This window comes from Microtus oregoni, unplaced genomic scaffold (genome assembly GCF_018167655.1).
Source record: "Microtus oregoni isolate MIOR12 unplaced genomic scaffold, Mior012 000015F_ref0000493, whole genome shotgun sequence".
NCBI lineage: Eukaryota > Metazoa > Chordata > Mammalia > Rodentia > Cricetidae > Microtus > Microtus oregoni.
Window position 1 is genome coordinate 38,798,305 of NW_024543074.1, and position 20,771 is coordinate 38,819,075.

General features: G+C 49.6%; 1 protein-coding gene across 2 annotated transcripts in view; it reads left to right on the forward strand.

The window, feature by feature from the left end:
• Snap47 (synaptosome associated protein 47) overlaps nucleotides 1-16,932 on the forward strand; it is a 46,521-nt gene extending 29,589 nt beyond the window's left edge. For both annotated transcript variants that reach the window (XM_041664588.1, XM_041664589.1), the window contains exons 4-5: nucleotides 3,329-3,453; nucleotides 16,196-16,932. In XM_041664588.1, the coding sequence (XP_041520522.1) occupies nucleotides 3,329-3,453; nucleotides 16,196-16,342 (272 nt within the window). In that variant the 3' untranslated portion in view covers nucleotides 16,343-16,932. The remainder of the gene's footprint in view (nucleotides 1-3,328; nucleotides 3,454-16,195) is intronic.
• The last annotated feature ends 3,839 nt before the right edge of the window (nucleotides 16,933-20,771 follow it).

Consider the following 20,771-nt stretch of genomic DNA (forward strand, 5'->3'; position numbering starts at 1 on the left):
TGTGACGAAGCACCATGAGCAAAAGCAAGTTGGGGGAAGAGAGGGCTTGTTCTGCTCACACTCCCATGTAACAGCTCATCATCAAAGGCAGTCAGGGCAGGAACCTAGAGGCAGGAGCTGATGCAGAGACCATGGAGAGGTGCTGCTTACTGGCTTTTCCTATGGCTTGCTTAGATGCCCTTCTTTTATGACCTGGGAACATCAGCCCAGAGGTAACCCCACCCATAATGGCTAGGCCCTTCCCCTTCACTCAATAAGAAAATGCCCTATAGGCTGCCTATAGATTGATCTTAGGGAGGCATTTCCTCAGTTGGTTTCCTCCTCTCTGGTGACTCTAACTTATGGCAAGTTGACATAAAAATTAGCCAGAACAGCGCCCCAGGATGAGGTCCTCAAGTGTGCAAGTCCTGTGCTGTGTTTGGCTGAGCTCTCACAAGGGGTCCGTGATGATACACATACTGCCTTTTGCGTGATGGGGAATCTCTGGGCCAAGGGCAGGGTTTGTGGGGATACAGATGTGGGTGGCACTGCAATGGTGATCATGGGGTCCAAAGACGGGATCCTCAGGGTTGCACAGTTCTGACCTGGGCTGGCCAGGAGGCTGAGCAGGGAGAATGGCTTGGCCCTTCCTGCTTCAATGTAACTATGTGCTACAGAGTCACTGTGGAAGTATGGGAACACGATATGACCCCCTCTGTTCCTCCTTCCTCCGTCTGTCCTGCCCTGTGGGTGAGTGTGCATTTTGTTTTCTGACCTGTGCACCAGCTTCTCGGGCCCTATACAGCCTGCAGCCCCTGCCAGAGGAGCTGCTTTCCAAGTACAGACGAGGGATGCAAGGCTAGGTAGCCTGGAGAGGGATCTGTCTGGGTCAGGCTTGGTGTCTTTGCTCTGAGCTGTGTCCCAGAGGGCCATCTGGGGGCCAGTGTCTGTCCCTTCGCTAACTGACTTAAGACTATCTTAGGCCTCTTTGTCCCTGCAGTCCTCCTCTCTGCAGGAGCCATTTCTGCTGCTTGTATTAAACAGATCGGTAGTGACGGAAGAGGTAGGAATCGTCCTGTCCAGAGCCACAGTAATTCTTCTCAGATGTTTCAGAACAGCAGCGGTCAGCCTTGGAGGTGGCAGAGTTCTGCGGCTCTGATGGGTCCCAGCTGACCCCACAGCTCATGGAAAGCATCCCAGACTCCATGTGCCTGTGGGTCATTAGTAGCATCCATTAGGAGAGTCCTGCTTCAGCTTTCTGCTTGGTGAAGCCCTGATTATTGAAGCTATTGAAGTCCAGTCAGTCAGCATCAGCCCTGAGGTTTCAGTCACTGGGGAGTCTTCAGCCAGTCTGGTCTCCTTCAGTCAGAGTCTCCCGTAGCTTGAAGTGTGGTAGCCATGGTCAGCGGCTCTGGGGAAAGGCCTCAGCAGCATGGGAGCACTGAGACTGCAGTGTGACGTCACAGTGTACACCGCTAATTACAGACCAGGCGGAGAGGATCACCATGCCCCAGATACACGAGCTGTTCGGCACAAGGCAGAGGGACCCCAAGTACAGGCAGTGGGCTTCTTTGCCCCCTCACCTACCCGGAAGAGCCCTCTTTGTACTGGGCTCCCACCCCAAGCCTACCTACCACTATCTTTTCAGGCTGATGATTGCTCACACACCTTTTCTGCTCTTCCCAGCCTCAGCCCGGTTAGCTGTGTCCACTCGCTGTAAAGTAGTGGCTGTACTGGCCAAGAATTCCCATGGACAGAGGAGCTCAGCTGTGAGCCCTGGGAAGTGGCGGGGAGGCTCGTAGCTACCACCACCGCATTATTAACTCCTGGCAAACACAAGTTTATAATCAATTTGGGTTGTTGCTGTTTTGTTTTTGTTTTTATTTTTTTTTATTTTTTTAATGTAGTAGGGGCTACGCCGTGGTAGTGCATGCCTTTAATCCCAGCACTCAGAAGGCAGAGGCAGGCGAATCTCTGAGTTCAAGGCTAGCCTGATCTACACAGAGAAACCCTTCCTGTCTTGAAAAAGAAGAAAAAAGTAAAAAAAGGAATATAGTAGGAAAACCACTGTCCCAGTGTTGGGCCCTAACTCTGCTATTTGGTAGATTAGATTTACACACCCTAAAGTGTGCAGTGTGGGTGAGCTGAAAAGGGTGTTCACCTCTTCGCCTATAGTCCTGTGGGCCTGACCTCACCCTGCCTGCCTTCCTCCTGAGGGTGTGGCCACTTCTTGCTGCTCCTGCCTCTCTCAGGAGGCTTGCCTGTCAGACAGTTGGAAGCAACACAGAGGAAGGGAACTCTGTGCTGAGCTAGGAGCCCCTAGTCTCTCTCCTGGGGAAGAAAGGCATGTCTCAGTGACTGATCCTTTTGGTTCCTGCCCTCAGCCCACCGAGCGCCCCCGAGCTGTGCCTCCTTTCCTTGTGTGGAGAGAGCTCCAGGCTGCTCTCCCTTGTCTAGCTTAGAGATGTGGAAAAGCCACTGCTTTTCAGGCTGCTTGTCAGACTGCTCTCCCCATTTCCTCCCAGCCTAGTAAATGCTCCTGGCTGCTGCCCTGTGCCCCTCTTCTCTGCCCCCATGCCCCCCTGCCCTGTGCCCAGGCACCCCCTATTGTAGGGAAGAGCAAAGAGCAGACCTCAGTCTCAGACCTTATCTGGGCCAGGAAGCTCTGGGTTTGTGGCTGGAGTTGCTCTCTACATAAAGAACAGGTGCCCATGGCAGCCGCCAGGAGCCACACGGTGTCACGCCAGTTACACCATTACTGCCAGCCGTCCTATCGGGTGCAGAGATTATCCAACACACAGGTGTGTGTTGATCTGTGTGAGCTGCAGAGCTGCCCCATTGAGCTGAGGCCTGCCTGACCACAGGATGGGTGGCTCTGACTCACTAAGACTGGAGTGGGGCAGGCTTGTACGTGTAGCTCCACTTGGCTCCAATAGCTGGCCATTTCCTGTGCTTTCTGGAACCGCAGTGTTCTGTGAAATAGCTCAACTGTCCCCACATTTCCTGGTGATGTGTTATATGTATGTTTCACCAAGGTTCAACAGATCTTGTGTTTTATATGCCACATCTTTAAAATTTGTACATGTGAATCAAAGGTCCTTCTCTCAAGAGATACTTTCAGAATTAGCCCTGGGTGTTTACAGTGTTGCCATCTCACCTTGATGTGAAGCATTCAGCTCAGTAGAGGCCCAGCCGCCAAGGCGCATCCGTACCCATATGGACACTCAGATGTGCTCCTCAGGCCAAAGCCTGTGGCAGTCTTAAATGCCCCTCTGTGAGCTGCTGAATGCTTGTGTGTGGTTTGCGCCTTCCGACAGTTTTCACCACTGACCTCAGCTTTCCGTTCCAGCTTCCAGACTGATGGGCTGCACTCCGCCCCGAGAGCTGCCCATGGGAGGCCAGGAAGGCGAGCAGCTGCAACTGCAGAGGAACTGGCCACTACTCTCTGAGGGGGAAGCCCAGGAGCTGACACAGGTAGAGGGTCCCTACTGCCTCAGTGGACCAGTTCAGCATCTCTGTCCTTACTGCCTGAGCCTCATCCCTCTCCTGCCTGAAGACAGGCCCTTGTTGGATTATGCATGCCTTTAACTAAGACAGTGGTTCTCAATCTGTGGGTCTCAACTCCTTTGGGGAGGTTTCATGGGGGTCACCTAAGACCATCGGAAAAAACAGATATTCACATTACAATTCATAACAGTAACAAAATTACAGTTATGAAGTAGCCACGAAAATAATGTTATGGGTGGGGGTCACCACAACATGAAGAACTGCATTAAAGGATCGCAGCATTAGGAAGATTGAGAACCACCGCTCTAAAAGGATCCGCTTGTTCCCAGGCTTTACTATGTTTTTGTAGTTGGAGAAAGACAGGAATGCAGCTGCCGTCCAAACTCTCCAGTTTCATGCCATACAAACTCACAGTGTGCACACTCTCTGCACGTACAATTGCCTCCCATTGTATATGTATGTGCATGTGTGTGAACTGTATGTATGCTATGCCCGTTCTGCACAGTATGTGTGTACTCTGTCTACTTACGTATGACTGTGCAGTATGCATGTGCTCTGTGTACATGTGTTTATGGTATATAGGTACTGTATGTTGTGTGCTGCACATGAACACATGTTCTCCTCTAGAACCATGTATGTCCAGTTAAGGGTAAATTAGCTTGCTCATATCTCTCGTATTCAACATTAGGTTCTGGAAGAAGTTTTCTGCTTTTCCTCAGATGGTTAAAAGTTAAATATTCCACACAAATACTTGACATTTACCTCTTTACGGTGACCCTGGACAGTGTGGTTGCCTTTCCTGATTCTGGAAGAAGCACCCCATCAGCATGTCATTTTCCTTACAGATATTTCAATCTCTGTCCTTAGAAGATAAGAGAGCTGTTACGGTGGGATGGGTTTCTCTGAGGAAGACTGAGAAAGACTTTCTAAAAACAAAACAACAAAAAGCAACAGACAGATAAGAGCTGTTAAGAAATCAGGAGGATGAGGATGAGGCAGTAGGATCATAAGTTGCGTGTATGCATATGTATAAACGTACGTTCATGCATGAATACACGCATGATGGATAAATGTAATCCTATTGATTTAGAAAATGAAAAGTGGAGGCTGGAGAGACAGCTTAACAATTAAGAGTATTTGCTTTTTGGGTTTGGTTTCCAGAAACCACATGGTGGCTCACAGCCATCTGGACTGCCTCCTCCTGGTCTCTGTGGGTACTGCTTGCACAGTGGACATGCATACATATAGACAAGAGTCATACACATAAAGTAAAGCTAAATAAATCTTTAAAAAAAACATGATTAAAATGCCGAGTCAGTGTTGACACTGCCCTGGACCTGCCATGAGGCCTGTCTGTTCTAATCAGGACCTGTAGCTGCATTCAAGATGGTAACCACTCTGCCCCTCATCTGTGGGAGTCGTTGGTAAATACAGGTTCTGTTTGGTGGGGAGCAGGCATCCGTAAGCAGAGCACTGTCTGTCTGAGAGATGAGTGTGAACAGCCATTCAGTAAACCTCAGTTATGTGTCTGCATAGGCACAGACTTCTCTTGAGCTCAGCAGCTTCCTCTTTGGGGAGGTGGGGGAAGTCATCTTTTCTATGATATACTTTAACCATAGACCCCTGTTCCTTTTCTCATGGTCCAGTGTTTATGTTTAAGCATGACCCAGGCACACTGCCAGCTGTGACCAGCATCTTCCGTAGATCACTAGTCATACTGTCTTCAAGACCTTCTGGGTGTGGTCTTGCTTGTATGAGATTTTGAGAAAGCCTGGTATGTCAAGGCCCACATCTCTGAGTTTCCACCGAGGACTCTCCTGAGAGCTTGGGCAAGAATGCATTGGCCTCAGGAGGCTGCATCTGAGGGTGCCTCATGCCAACCTTTATGATAACATCTGAGCCCCACAGTGTGTTAACTGCAATGATGGTCATGTAGTCGAGAGACCCCTCCTGTTTGTGAGCATCACATCTGTCTGCCTTCATCCTGAAGTTGAGGGTCAGATGGGAAGATGTCAGGATGAACATAGCCCAGGCCAGGGATGGAGTAGGACTCCACAGTGCCTGTCTGTGGCAGTACCTAGAGGTCCTGAAGTGGTCCGTGTTGGCAACACTGGGTATTATGTATAGAGGTCTTAGTGTTGGGACACTGAGATCAGTGGTGCTGCAAGGGGGTCTATGATGCCAGACTGGGCAGGTGGGAACTCTGTACCTGTCAGGGGATGCAGCCTAGCTTTACATGAAATGGTCTTTTGAAGGTAAAACACATGTTTCATATTTAGAGAGGAATTCCTAGCTGTACAGTTAAAGCTCACGCACAAGTAGGAATGAGTTAAATTCTGGGGAAAACAAAAATGCAAGAAATCCTCCTCCATCCAGCTGTGGTTTTGGTTGCAGATGCTATTAAAGCCATTATGTTGAGATGTGTCCTGGTGATTTAAATTGCAGTTGGGGATGCTAATGGGGAGGTGGCCAGGATTACACAGGGGCGGGAGTGGGCTGAGTGGGTGCGCGGTCTGTGGCCACCAGCTGCCGCGTCACTGCGGCTAGGGGAGAAAGAGCCCAGGAGGCCAGAAGGAAACCAATCCCCTGGTTGACTTGGCAAAGCCCCTCAACTGACAACTGGCAGTGTCTGCTCCTCCTCAGAACTGTGGCTGCACTTGGTTCAAAGGCTCTGCAGAGCCACGCATTGGTGGTGGTGATGGACTGACAAATGATAAAACAGAAAATGAAGATTGCTCTCCCAAAGCAGGGCTCTCCACGTTCGTGCAGGGTCTTCTTGTCTCTGTTTCTGTGTCCTGACCTGAGTTGAGAGGTTCTTCTTCTCACTTACCCTTTTACTGGGAAGCTACAGTAGAGATCAGGGTGATGAGGTGTGGTGGAGTGTAGGTAGAATGATGCCTAGCCTGACAACAGACTGCGGCAGAGAAAGGAAGCCCCTGGGTGTAAGAGCTCGTGTCATGCTCAGCAGGGGTGGTGGGCTCCTCACACAGCAGCAGAGGCTGCCCTGCATGTTGGTCTTGCAGCTTGATGTTTTATCTTTAGAGTCCCCCGCCTGCTCCCTGTACCCCAGCTCCACATGCACCTGTACATGCCCATATAGTTAGCTGTAGATTTCTGGAAAGAAGCTGTGGTTCTCTATTGGTTATATAACCCACTTCAAGGAATTTGTGGGCCAGTGAAGTGACTCGGGGTAAAGGCATTTTACCAAGCCTGATGGCCCAAGTTTGACCCTTAGGACCTACGTGGAAGAAGGAGAAAACTAAGTCTCACAAGTTATTCTATGCCAGGAATGGTGGTACATGTTTTTAATCCCCAGAAATCAGGAGACAGAGGCAGGAGAATCTCTGTGAGATCGAAGAAACCTAATCTGCACAGGCCAACTAGGACTCCACAGTGTGACCCTGTCTCAAAACAAAACAAAAGTGACAAATTAAGAACAAATTGTCCTCTCACCACCACATGCATGTGTGTATACACAAAAACCTCCAAAAATAAATATAATAAAAAATTAAAGAAATTCATGTCTGGCCGGGCGGTGGTGGTGCATGCCTTTAATCCCAGCACTCGGGAGGCAGAGGCAGGTGGATCTCTGTGAGTTCGAGGCCATCCTGGTCTACAAGAGCTAGTGCCAGGACAGGCTCCAAAGCTACAGAGAAACCCTGTCTCGAAAAACTAAAAAAAAAAAAAAAGAAAGAAAAAGAAATTCATGTCTGCTATCTCTGCCTTTTAATTCCGTTTGAGCAAATGTGGAGCATGGCTCATGGTCTTCAGTGCTCCTCACCTCAGCCTGTTTTCCTTGGCCAGAGCATCACTGACTTGACTTCTGCACCCACACTGTCTGCACACTGAGACCATGTGTCTTCTTCAGACAGGACCATGTACCAATGATGACCCTCACATGTGCTGCAGGTCTCATGGGCAAGGGTCACACATAGCCTGTAAGGATGGAGCCCAGGAGGACCCACTTGTCTGCCAGCCTGAGTTCAGGGTCCATGCCTTGAACAGTTTGTAGTGAAAGGAGGCGCTGAGTGTCGCCAGTGAACCATTTTCCCACTTTGAGTTATTGTGAGGCCCTGTCAAAGTCCATTAGCCATAGAAGGATGGGTTTCTCACTCTTTTTATTCTTTATTCTGGTCTATGGTCAGTGTTTTGATTACTATAGCTCCTTAGTAAAATTGCTAAGTATGTCATGCTTCTCTCATTTATATTTTAGTTTTTGAGGCAGGGTTTCATATAGCCCAGACTGCCTTCACACTCATTATGTAGCCGATATTGGCTTTGAACTCCCGAGCCTCCAGTCTCCCAAGTGCTGGGATTACACGTGTATACCGCACATCCATCTCCCACTCTGTGAGAATTGCTTTGACTATTCTAGGTCCCTTCCACAAGAGTATGAAGTTTAGCCTTTCCATTTTGGTTTACAAACTGCAACTTGCATTTTGACCATGCCTGCACCGGGTCACTTTGGGAGGTTCCGTGGCCAGGACAGCCTGAAGCCTTCTGGCCCGGCACCTAGGGAATCTTTCTGTTTGTTTCAGTCTCTAACTTCAGTCAGTGCACCTCTCCCCTCTTGTACTAGCCTGCTGTTTCATTCTCTAGGATTCTATCGTAAGCAGAATGATTTTCTCAGCTTCCTTTCCCAGTCCTTTGCTGCTGCAATAGACAGCTACGGGTTTGTGCTACTTTGGTCCTGTGCTGAATTCTTTGCCCAGCCTGTTCACTTTTGTAGCTGAGTCTTAGGTTTTCTGCAGTCAGACAAGACCCTCCGCACACGGGAGTCATCTCAGTGCTGCCTTCCCAAGACTGTTACATTTTTTTTCTTGCTTGCTTCACCATTTATAAATTCTTATTTTTATTTTGTGTATGTGTATGTGTTCGCCCACATATGTCTGTGGTGCCACATGCATGCCCGATACCCTCAGAAGCCAGAAGAGGGCGTATGACCCCCTAGAATTGGAATTAGAGACAGTTGTGAGCTGACCTGTGGGTTTTGGGAATTGAACCCAGGTCCTATGGAAGAAGAGTCAATGTTCTTAACCACTGCACCATCTCTGCGGCCCTTTTCTTAACTCTTTTGACCTTGAGGGTGTGGGTGCTCTGTTGGTAGATGCTATGCATCCTCTAGAAGAAGGTCCTCTGTTCTGTGTCCGAGCATTTAACCAGGAGGACATGCTGGCTCTTGTTGATGCCCTTCCTTTGTTGGGTGGACGGTCTTTCCAACTGTGCTATTAACGTGGTACGTCATGGAGTTCCTCACGTCAAGTCCCCTGCACTCTGCGATCCGTCCCATATGGATTCAGTTTGTTTCCTGTGTTTTCATTTTCATTTGTCTCTAAGAATTTACTAATTTCCTTTCATTGGCTGTTTCGGGGCTGCTGTTTAATTTGTGTATATGTATGAGTGTTTTGACTTTCCAAATTTCTACTTTGATTCCTCTGTGGTCGGAGAAGAAACTTATTATTTCAGTCACTGTACATTTAATGAGATTCGTTCCCTGGCATATGATGTATGCTGGAGAAAGTCACTGAAGCGTGGAATACTCTGCTTCACTCCTAAAGTCCTGGGAATCCAAAAGTCAAGTATTTTCCCATGCTAATGATCCCTCTGCTGGCCAGTAGCCACAGCCACCAGAGTAACTTCAGGGTGGGGCTGGTTACCGAAAAACCGGGGCAAAACTGGATGTGAAGACCCTCAGCCTTACCTCAGAAGAAGGGCCGAAGGTTGAGTGTATCACCAATGGCCAGTGGTTTGACCACCCACCCCCATATAATGAAACCCCCATAAATCCTAGAGACGTTTTCAGACATCTTCCCGACAGCCGAACAATTGGAGGACCTAAGGGTGAGTGCCCACAGAAGGCATGGAAGCCCCGCCCTGTACCCATACCTGGCCTCCTGCATCTCTGTGTCATGATGAACAGTCAACCTAAGCTAGTGTTCTCTAAGTTCTGTGAACCGCTTGAACAAGCCAAGGAGGGGTTGCAGGAACTCTGACATACTGCTGGTCATCAGGGGAGAGCTTACCTGTGCCCTGGAGTGGGGACATAGTGGGGACTGAGCCCCAGCCTCTCTAAGCAGTAGATACCAGAGTTGAGCTGAGTTAGAGGGGACACCGCTGAGGAGCGACTGTTGCTGGTGGGGAGCGGCCCCCAGATTCAAGGCTGCACGTGCTCTTCCCCATAGTCTCGGCTGTGGTGCTCAGGTAGGGTGTTGGCAGTAGTCCACTGGAGCCCTGCATTGCCTTCTGTGATCTCTCCAGAGACTCCTCTGTAGCTGTTCACAGTAGGTAGCAAGTACGAAATAGCTTTGGTCTGGGCTGGGAGCAGCTCTTGAGTTTTGATGCCATTGACTCCTGTCAGACAAATAAGGGATGAACAGGCATGTTGTCTGTCTGTCAGTGTGCAGCACAAAGGCAGTGCGTACTGAGATGGGAGGTGTAGGTATTGCACCCTTGCCTTATAACTAACTCACCGTGTCGGGTGTGGTGATTGTCACTGTCCCCTTTCATCCAGCAGGGTCGTACCTGCAGCAGGGTCGTACCTGAAGGCTTGGGTAAGGACAGATGGCACATTGTGAAGCAGTACGAGGCCCTCGTATTGCTCTGAATTCGGGGAGCCGTGCCTCAGTGCATCTTCCCTGTGTCTCCTGTTTTGTGTAATAAAGATCTGTCTTTCTGCAAACATTTGACTCACTTGCAGGTCACCTATGAGTTGTGTAGCAGTGTTCTGGGTCAGCCTTGGACCTGTGGACTCAGGCATCATGCTGACCCTCAAGTGAGAACAGCTGTTTGTCCCTGGCAGCTGGCTGCCAGAAGTGGTTCAAGGCCCACAGACCCCTGAAGACCTGCGCTCAGCTACTCTGCTGTCTCTAAGTCCCCCCAGAAATGGCACAAACAAGCCCATACACACCATGGTATGGGGGAGACTATGAGAGCAGAGCCTCACACCCACCCTCCCTGCCAGCCCCAGACCACCAGGAGCCCCTAGGAATGCAGCCACAGGGACGTGAGACTAGGGTGGTCTGTGAGCATTGCGTGTGATGGATTGCAGCAGAGCATGCTCCTGCAGCCCCTTGGGCTCCACTGTTGTGAAAGCCAACTTTCCCTCCTTACCTTTTCCCCAGCATGCTAATGGCTCAACTGGAAGAACCGTTCAGAGTTGCAGACAGCTTGATTTATCCCAGCTCTGTTCTTAAATGGTTGCTAATTTCTCACCGTAGGAAAATTCACAGTTTCTGGGTGAGTCAGTGTAAGAAGAGTTGAGAGCAGACAGCCCAGCTCACAATAACTGTAGGTGCTCAGATTCATACCCTGTATCCTGGAGTCCTCTGACAAGGTGGAGCAGGGCATCTTTCCTGAGAGCCTATATGAAGACAGCAGCCTGTGTGCTGCGGCATGTGTGGGCACACAGAAAGCTAGACTGTCTTGACAGCTCAGCTCCACATCAGGAGGCCAAGACCCTTGGGAGAGTGTGTGTGGGCACGTCCATGCGGTCAGTGCATCGAAACTGCCTCAATCAACTCTGGTTCCGTAATGTGCTGTCACTATGGACAGTGTAGAAATGGCAAGGAGGCTGAGGTCTCTCTCTGCTCCCCTGGTGTCCCTGGTATGACCTGGCTACCAGCCAGGGCTGTGTTGGTGTGCTTGTCTCCAGTCCAGGCAGCGTTGTGCAGATAGACCACTCGTCACATACCGCTGGGCTTTGAACTCTTGTCCAGGGCAGCCTTGAGGACTCATGGGCCTTTCAAGGCCAGTAAGGCTAGAGAGCCCTCCTCAAGGATTCCCTGGGAATAGCCCCTTGCAAAGCGGCAATTGTGTTTGTCCTAGGGACACAGCTCTGTGTGTGTGTGTGTGTGTGTGTGTGTGTGTGTGTGTGTGTGTCTGTCTGTGTGTTTGTTGTGAGGGTAGGGGGTGTCTGTTCCTTCCCTGATCTTTTTGTGTCCCTCTCTACTTCCTGCCTGAAGTCACCTGAACTATTACTCCCTTCTCCCACCACACACACTGGGAGGAGCTGATGGGACTCTTGGACAGTGGCGCTGACTGCTGATGGCTGATTGTTGTGTTCCATCCATAGCTTCCCTGAGAGAAGAGCCCTCAACTTCCCAAACTCTCCTGGACACATGCCTGCCCATGTTTACATGTCTTGCCTGTCCTGCACGGGTTGACGGTTAGGTAGTCTGCACAGAGTGGCAGTCTTGTTTGCTGCATAGCAGGGACTTGTTGGAACATCCATCTGAGCCTGGACTTTGACTCCCAGCCAGAGAGGGCCCATCAAGGGGCCCCTGGGTATGTCAGAGGCTGGCAGCATTGTGTGCTGATGACTAGACAGCTTGTCATCCCGGGCCACAGGGGGAACAACTGTTTTTAAGGTTTGGCCAGACTTCATGAGCTCCATTCTTTCCATCCCCTGTTATATGGAATGTGCGTGGTACTATTTAATTACTTCAATCCCCCTCTTAAAGAAAAAAGGCTCCCAATATTCCAGCGGTATTAGTGCTTAGAAGGTTAGCTCTGTGACTTTCTGTGTCTGCGGACCTAGTAGCTGCTGGATGTCTTTTCAGTATGGGCAGGATTAATTAATTCCAAGTGCATTCTGGCAGACAGGCCAAGGGGTCTTAGCAGCCTATTTGGAATGAGTTCTATTTTTAAGACTTAAAAAATGGTGAGAGTTTTTCCAAATCAAAGATTAAATAGCAACCAGCCTGTATTTTGAGTATTTGTACAATAAAATGCTGAAACTTGGATAGGCAATCAGCTGTTTGGGCCACGGATTATTACATGTGAATATTCTTTATTCTTTGACTATTAGGCAGAAGTCACAGACTACACAGTTTCACTGACTTCACTGATTTTTTTTTCTTGTTTTTTTTCTTTGAGAAGGTCTCATAGCCTAGTCAAGATGACCTTGAATTTCTGGTCTTCCGACTTTACCTCCCAAGTGCTGAGATTGCAGGCAGACACCACCACACCCGGTTTATGTAATTCTGGGGGCTGAGCTTCAACTGCACTACGTCCTCTTCCCACACATCGCCCCTCTCTTGCTGCGGCTTCACTGTGCACAGGCGAGGGACAGTCGACCTAGCTTTTCAGGAAGATGGCAGTTGGAAATGAGGTGATATTTTGTTTGTTTCACAGACTCTTGTCATAGAGGTGATCTTTGTGGACACAATGTCCCGTGTCCCTTGATCCTGTTTCGTATAGCTAGCATTCATGTTTGTCCTGGCTGACATTCACACTGACATATGGGACTTCTGTGTTGTGTGTACTATACTTAACCAATCATGACTTTTGTTTGTTTACTTTTTGAAGTATATTTTGGGTGTATTCACTTTTCACACCTCAAATTGTGGTCATTTAAGAATGCATTGCTTCTTCCTGCGCTGCAGCTTTATGGCACTGCGGGCTGTGAGGGCTGGGTGGGTCCTGCAGCCCAGCATCCCGGACAGGCCCCCATGAGGCAGATAGATCCTTGCTCTGTTTCCAGGGACGTGTGATTTCTCACAGTGCCCTGGTGCTGTGACTCAGTCATCCCCCTGTGGCAGTTAATGCCAAGCTAGTGATTATGTCTCTTGTAAGCTGGCTCAGTCTGGATCCAGTGAGCGCCAATGCTCATGGCCAGTGCACAGCTTTTCTGGACCTTATTTTTAAAAAGTTTGAGATAAAACAAAAAAAAAAACTGAACACTTTCTGAAATTAAGTTCTGTGAGTTGCATGGCAGGGGGCACACAGTTCAAGCTTTTGTTTAGAATAACTAGAGAATGAAAAAGTAAACAACAGGAAACAAATTGGAAGTGTGCTTTGATCGTGTATTTTTAGTTTTCACGCAAGCATGTGGATGTAGTAATAAAATCCAGCTCACATGGGCTGAACGTTCTTTCTCTGAAGCACTCAGGACCATACTGGTTTTGAATTATTTAGGATTTTGAAATATTTCTCAGACGTGAGACAGCCTCGGACTGGGACTAGTCTAAGCGTGAAATTCACCTGTTGTGTGTGTGCCCTTGACACATGCTCGAAGTGATCTCGGACAGTAGCTAACACTCTACCCACATTTTGGAGGTTTTATGTTTTATTTTTGTTGTTTTGAGATAGGGTTTTGTATAATGAAGGCTGGACTCAAACTCCGTGTGTCACTGGGACTGGTCTTGAACTCCTGATCTTGCAGGTGTGCCCCTCCTTGCCTGCGTTTTGATGTGGCCTGTCCCGAGAGCTCAGGTGTAGCGTTCTGCAGTGGTGTCACATCAGCTCAGAAAGATGCAGATTTGGGGTTGGGGGGGAGGATACCAACCTGCCGTCTAATGTGATGAGTAACACTTTGAGTCATGGGCAGCTTTCATTTTCTTACCCCCTTCTCTTCTTTCGTGCAAGCACCGTTCTTCTTAGACACAAACAAGACAAGCTGTCTGTCTACTAAGTGAGCTGTGGCCAAGAGGCTACAGGACCCACACATGACTGGCTAGAAGCTGTGGTGCCCAGAGTTCTGCCAGGACCTTGGTCCAGGTTTAAAAGAAGCCATAGTCTAAAGCATTTCTATTTCAGACCATGGCGCGTACACCTTCAGGACAGGGCGCTAGCCAAGAGTCGTGCTATCAACACATCACAGTATATTTATACCTCTGGAAAGACATGTGCTCTTATGGACCCACGTGCACACAGACTCAGAATTTGTAGAGAAGCATGGCCCGGGATTGTGTATGGCTTGACCGTTGGAGGCAGTGGGGGGCCTTGTCAGATGACATAAGTGGCAGGCAGGTGAGAGAGGACGATTGACGAGAGAGAGGGGTGGGATGGGTGTTAGGGGACTCATTTCCTCGTTTTCCTTTGCTGTCTGGTGTCCACTAGGTGAGGTCACAAGTGTAGGAGATGGAAAAGGCCCACTGTATGGTGTCACCGCCCATCTCCAGGGCCAACCCCACAGCGTGTTTTCAGAGCTCGAGCTGGCTTCTAGGGGAGAGACCTAGAACTGCAGGCAGCGTGCTCTGTCTTGTGATAGCAGTGTTCATGGAGACATGGGCTGTCCCACTGTCACAGTCTCTGTGTCTGACTTTAGAGGAGCTCCCGAGACCCACTGGTGGCCCCATCACAGGTCTTTCAAGTTTGCAGTTTATTGTGCAGATGGCTTATGTGACTGAAGCTGTCAGGAAAGAACTTAGGCTTACTGTCCTGGCTTCTCCTGCTTGTGTTGTATGTTGTTAGTCAAAGGCACAGTTTGGCCAGGTCGCCACACTGGTGGAAAGGCCAGCCTGTGAGTAAGGGTGCCTTTGTGAACTGGAACTGAGCACTCAGTGTGTGACTGGGGGCACCAGTTGGTGCCGATAGAGCAGTTTGGACCACCAGAGGTGTGTGGTAGCCGGGCCAGACCCTCCTAGGACACTCTCGTACGTCATCAGGTAGAGGTCAGGGAAGGTCACTAGACAGACGTTAGGGGCCTCTGAAGTCCCTACTCAGCCCATCCCTGTTATAAACAGCTGTGGGGAGACAGTGATTGTGACCAAGATGTCCCGATGACTCAGGTTCCTCAATTCCTCTTCCGTGGCCCACTTCTTTCCCCAAAAGAAGGTGTTCACAGTCATCACAAGTGGTGGGCGCTGTTTTCTTTTAGTGTGCTTTCCTTTCTGCTGTCAGCTTGGGGAATATTAGCTGCTTAACCCAGCTTCGTGAGAACATAGAGTAACCACAGTGTGAGGAGCTCGGGACTGCGGTAAAATAAAACTGCCTGGAGTATGACGCAGACCACAGATGTGAATGTGGGCAGCTAAGGGGAGGTGGGTCTCCTTGACCTCTCTGGCCTGCAGTGGTCCCACGGACACACATACCTGTTCTCAGGCCCTCGATGATCTCTGCACTGGGGTAAATATGGCCAGCCTTACATTTTTAAAGTGACCTTGTGTTGTGTGTAGCCTATTAAATTAGAGGCATTTGTCATTTAATGATGAGGATGCATTTTAGGGGGAGCCTAGTGAGGGGACTTCACCATTACTAACATCTGGTAATTTACACGGGTCTGAATGCTTGCGTCCCTTGCTGGCCTGAGAGCTGTGAGCACACACACAGCTGTAGCATGACCAGCACACTGCTGTACTGAGCTCAGAGTTTATTCCCGTTTGTCTGACAGTGGGAACCATGCAGCCTCGTGACTCGGTTAGCCCAGGTCCGCAGTGGTTTCACTCAGCGCCTTCTGGGGATGGCCGTGCACACTTGATGATGGCGGGCAGCTACATCCGGGGACAGCAGGGTTGAAGCACGATTAAGAAAAACTCAGGGTCAGAAATTGGGGTTCAGCCTGAAGATCTGAAAAGCAAAACAGCCAGCCACTGGCTCTTACCTCGACCTCAGTCCAAAATGGTGATGCTGCCTCCTGGAATCTCAGAAGACTGCGTATCTGAGAGCTGTTTCCTCCCATTTTGTAATACTCTCTAGGGCTGGTATTAAAGGCATGCACCGCCCAGTTTCTATGACAACTAGTGTGGCCACTAGGATTAAAGGTGTGTGTTACCATAACCTGGTCTGTAAGGCTGACTAGTGGGACTGTTTTACTCTCAGATCTTCAGGCAGTCTTTATTTATTAAAATATACTTGAAATGCCAGTACACAGGATTAGGCCTAGTGCGGAGGCCAAGCCAGGCAGCAGCTCTGTAGGCTGTGTCCTCATGGCTTTCACTGTTGGGAAGGACGGAAGTGTGCATATGCTTGTCATTTGTGCTTCTCCCAGATCCTGAGCAAGCTGAAGGGACTGGCACTGGACACTGAGGCAGAGCTCGAGCGCCAGGATGAAGCTCTGGACGGCATCACCGAGGCTGTGGACCAGGCCACCCTGACTCTGGACAAGCATAACCGGCGTATGAGGAAGCTGCTGTAGCGGAGCGAGTTGCAGAGCGGTCCCCCTGGCATGGCGCTCCTGATTCTGCTGTTTCCAGGCCTGTGTCCTTCGCACTGGAACCTTGGAAGCCATTCGTGGTGCTGTGAAACTGTGACATCTTCCTAAGGATGGGCCACCAAGAGGAGCCATGACATGCATGAGTATGATGTGTTTTCCAGGTGCCCTTAGCATGTGGGCCAAGTCCTGTTCAGGTAAGGATGGCCACCACGGCATAGCCATCCTCCCTGTCCTCACTGAGACCCCAGCTTTGTGCTGTCGTTGTGGGTCTGTGACCCAGGTTGCCGTGCACAAATCACATCATGTTGTCATCGTTTCACCGTTTCTGCCGAACAGGAAAGAAAATGCCAGTCATTCTGAGGGATGAGTACTTGGTCTAACTCTGCTGTTCACTTGCCACAGGTATTGATTCCCCTTTAAGATGCTGCTGTAGGGGGGCTGGAGAGATGACTCAGTGGTTAAAAGCATTGCCTGCTCTTCCAACGGTCCTGAGTTCAATTCCTGGCAACCACATGGTGGCTCACAGCCATCTCTAATGAGGTCTGGTGCCCTCTTCTGGCCTGCAGACATACACACAAGACAGAATATTGTATACATAATAAATAAATAAATATTTTAAAAAAAAAAGATGCTGCTGTAGCCCCTGCCACCTTATCCTGGTCGTCAGTTAACATCCTGTAGAGGAACAAATCTAGTAGCCTCTGTGTATGTATTATAAAAGAGTGTTTACTGGATTGCTTATGTTATGGGGCTGGGTCCAAGCACAGCCATGTGCACCCTGGAGAGTCAGAGAACACCATAGCTGCCCAGGCCAAGACTCCGGACCCTCCAGCAGCCCCAGCTCTGAAGGCCTGGAAGCTCCTGAAATACTGGTCTTCGTTCTGCATTTATAGGTCAAAGATAATGGGAGCCGGGCACTCTCAGAGAGAGAGGGCCCACACACTTAGCACATACTGCTTCCTCCACCACCCATTTAGGCTGCCCACAGTCAGGGCAATCCCCTTTTTCCTAGTCCCTGTCCCTCTGGAAGCATACACACCCCATTCCCAGACACACAGGCATGTCTCACCACTCCTAGACAGCGCTTAATCTAGTAAATTGATGACCACGACCAGACGTTCTGCTGGCCTTGCCCTTGCAGACAGTCTTTTCTCATCGCGTGTGTGGGGATGGGTGAACGCCACAAGTGCAGCCCACCCCCAGCACAGTGCCTCCGCTTCTAGGGAAACAGACACAGTGCCGATCCCCAGGCTACTCAGAAATGTGCCTAGGTGCCTGCTAAGAGGGCCCAAGCTATGCCCTACTGTTTGCCTTTGCCTCGTCTTGTGCGTTTTCAGTGCAGGTTCTCATGTCTCTGCTGGGAGCTACTTCCACAAGCCCCTTCCCAGTGGCCACTAGGACTCTGGGCTTGTTTATTTGTGCAGGGGAGGAGGGAGGGTTTTGTTTTGTTTTGTTTTTTGAGACAGGTTCTCACTCTAGTCCAAGCTGTCCTCAGACTTACCACAGCCCTCCTGTCTCAGCCTTCCAAGTACTAGGATTATGGGTATGTGCCCCCTCACCTGGCCCCATCGTGTGGATACAAGGTGTATGGAGATGTCTGTTTGATTCCCAGCACCCATGTCATGGCTGACAAATCTCCTGTAATTCCAGGTCCAAGTGATCTGGTGCCCTCTTTTGACCTCCATGGGCACCAGGCACACACATGGTAAACAGACATATATTTAAGCAAAACATTAATACACAAAAAATAAAAATAAATACAGTTTTAAAAAAAAAAGGTAGAGTTCAGAGGGTGGTGTGTGGAGACCTGTGGCTTTCACAAGAGGTTTTCTCCTGGGGTTCCACACCAGTGTACATCCACACGTTTCGAATGGAAAGAGACAGCACCACCCAGCAGCTCCCTAAGACGTGTTCGAACATTCTGAGAAACTCATTTCTGAACAGCAGTTGTTGGAATTTGTGTGGTCTGTAAGTTGAGGTACTGCCCAAACCCAGGGCCAGAAGGGACCTCCGTGAAGGCCGGGGGGCAGGCTTGCCTGGTGTCCCTAGCACAGGCTGAGTGAGCGCACTGGGAGGCACCCACATGTTCTTAAGTTCCAGGAATGTGCTCAAAGCTTGATTCTGTTGGGGAGGTTCTGCAGGCTGCGCTCTCCCGTGTCCCTGACTCCTCGGTGTAGTCTACAGAGTCTGGTTGTCTGGTTCCTCTTCCTCCAGCTAGGCACCACATCCTAACAAACTCTCCGAACAAACTTTTCCTCAGCCCTTTTGAGCAGAAAAGCCTCAGGTTGCTCATTCTTGACCCAGAGGCACTTCTCAGCCTCCCCACACGGGGATTCTGGACAGACTGACAAGGTTTGGGGTAGGAAGACTGAGTGGTCAGATTCTGTAGGGAAGTGTTGGGGTGACTGTTCCAGGGAGGCCTCCCAGGATTCACAGGAAACTGCTTTGGAGGCACAGTGTGCAGAACCCCCAGTGTGGGGCTGGAGGAAGGGGCGTGTGGAGTGGGGGAAGGGAAATGTGGAGTCTGAGAGGGGGACACCTCAGGGCCCTAAGGAAGAGCCAGATCAGTGTGGTAGTACTTGTTTTGTTTGCTTTTTTTTTTTTTTTTAAATCTGTTTTGAGTCTCACTTATTTAGATCTTACTATGTGGCCCTGACTGGCCTGGAACTCTCCATGTAGACCAGGCTATCCTCTAACTCAGGGAACTCCTCCTGCTTCAGCCTCCTGACTACTGGGGTTAAAGGCGTAACCACCATGCCTGTCGTAGTTCAATGATTTCATTGTGCTTGCATAATAGGCCCTGTTCTTGGGAGGAGACCTCTGCCAGACAGGGTCTCTTTATGTAGTGCAGACTGACCACGCTCAGAATCCTGCCTTAGGGGCTGGAGAGATGGCTCAGTGGTTAAGAGCATTGCCTGCTCTTCCAAAGGTCCTGAGTTCAATTCCCAGCAACCACATGGTGACTCACAACCATCTGTAATGGGGTCTGGTGCCCTCTTCTGGCCTGCAGGCACACACACAGACAGAATATTGTATACATAATAAATAAATAAATAAATATTTTTTAGAAAAAAAAAAAGAATCCTGCCTCAGCCTTGCGAGTGCCGGGAGTTCGGGTGGTCCCACCAACTGTCTGCTTTTGATAGAAGGTGGAGAGGTGTTCTCCAGGCCCCAGGCTTTCAGCATCTTCCTGAGGGCCCTTCCCTGAAGATCTTTGAGACCTGTAGGCCACCCAGGAGGAGCCTGTGTGCAGAGCAGAGCAAGGCTATCACAGCATGAGATGGCGACACTCAGAGAGATGATAGGCGGGACACCCTGTGGACCCTGTCTTTCTAGTCAGTGCACCCCATGATATGCTACCCGCTAACTGCGGGAGGGCCCAGATGCACACAGGGAGAAGCCGACTCCAGAGCAGGAAGCTGAGAAGGCCCAGGGATTGTTGGAGCAGGGGACACTACCAAACACAACAAACTTGGATGCAAGGAGACACCCTTGACATGACACCCTACATGCCGAAACCTGCACCTCCCTGTCGGCAGTGCACAAGACTCAGGGAGTAGGAAACACCTGGGTGGCCATCCACACCCCACTGGGCTTCTGACTCAGGAGGGAGCGTTGAGCCCTGCTGGCATCTCACCGCCTGCATGACACAGGCCTTCCTGGTGGGCGACTCTCCTTCATTGCCAGGACCCAAGTGAGGACGGTGCTGTCTCTGTCCTCTCAGGGCCACTCTGCAGGCTGGACTCTGCGCTGTCCCTGACTCCTCGGTGTAGTCTACACAGTCTGGTTGTCTGGTTCCTCTTCCTCCAGCTCGGCACCACATCCTAACGAACTCTGAACAGTGCCACTGGCTGAGAACCAAGTCCTCCAACCCTTGAGCCCACGGAGGACATTTTATATACAGACCATAGCATTAGAGAGAGACAAACTCTAGTCCGTAGGAGTAACCCTGCGTTTTTCTCAGAGACTGAGACACAGAGGTCAGAAACCCCACAAAAAAAAAAAAAAAGAGTTTCAGAATAAGCAAAATACTTTTTATTTTTTCATATTAAATGATCAGGTAAGTTTACTAAATCCATGATCTAAAATATCTGTGTATGTGTGTATATACGTAGAGGAATGTGTGAGAGCAGTGATACAAAAGGTGATGGGTAGAAGGAATTAAAACAATCTTGTCATTTTTAAACATTTATTTTTGTTTTTTGTGTAATATTTGTCTGCATATATGTATGCACACCACATGTATTCCTGGTGCCAATAGATGACTAAGGAACGGGTGTTGGATTCCCTGGAATTGGAGTTACAGGTAGTGATGAGCTGAGACTTGAACCTGGGTCCTCAGGAAGAGCCTCCAGTTCTCTTAACCCTGTCCCCATTTTTTTGAGACACGGTCTCACTGTATAGCCATTGG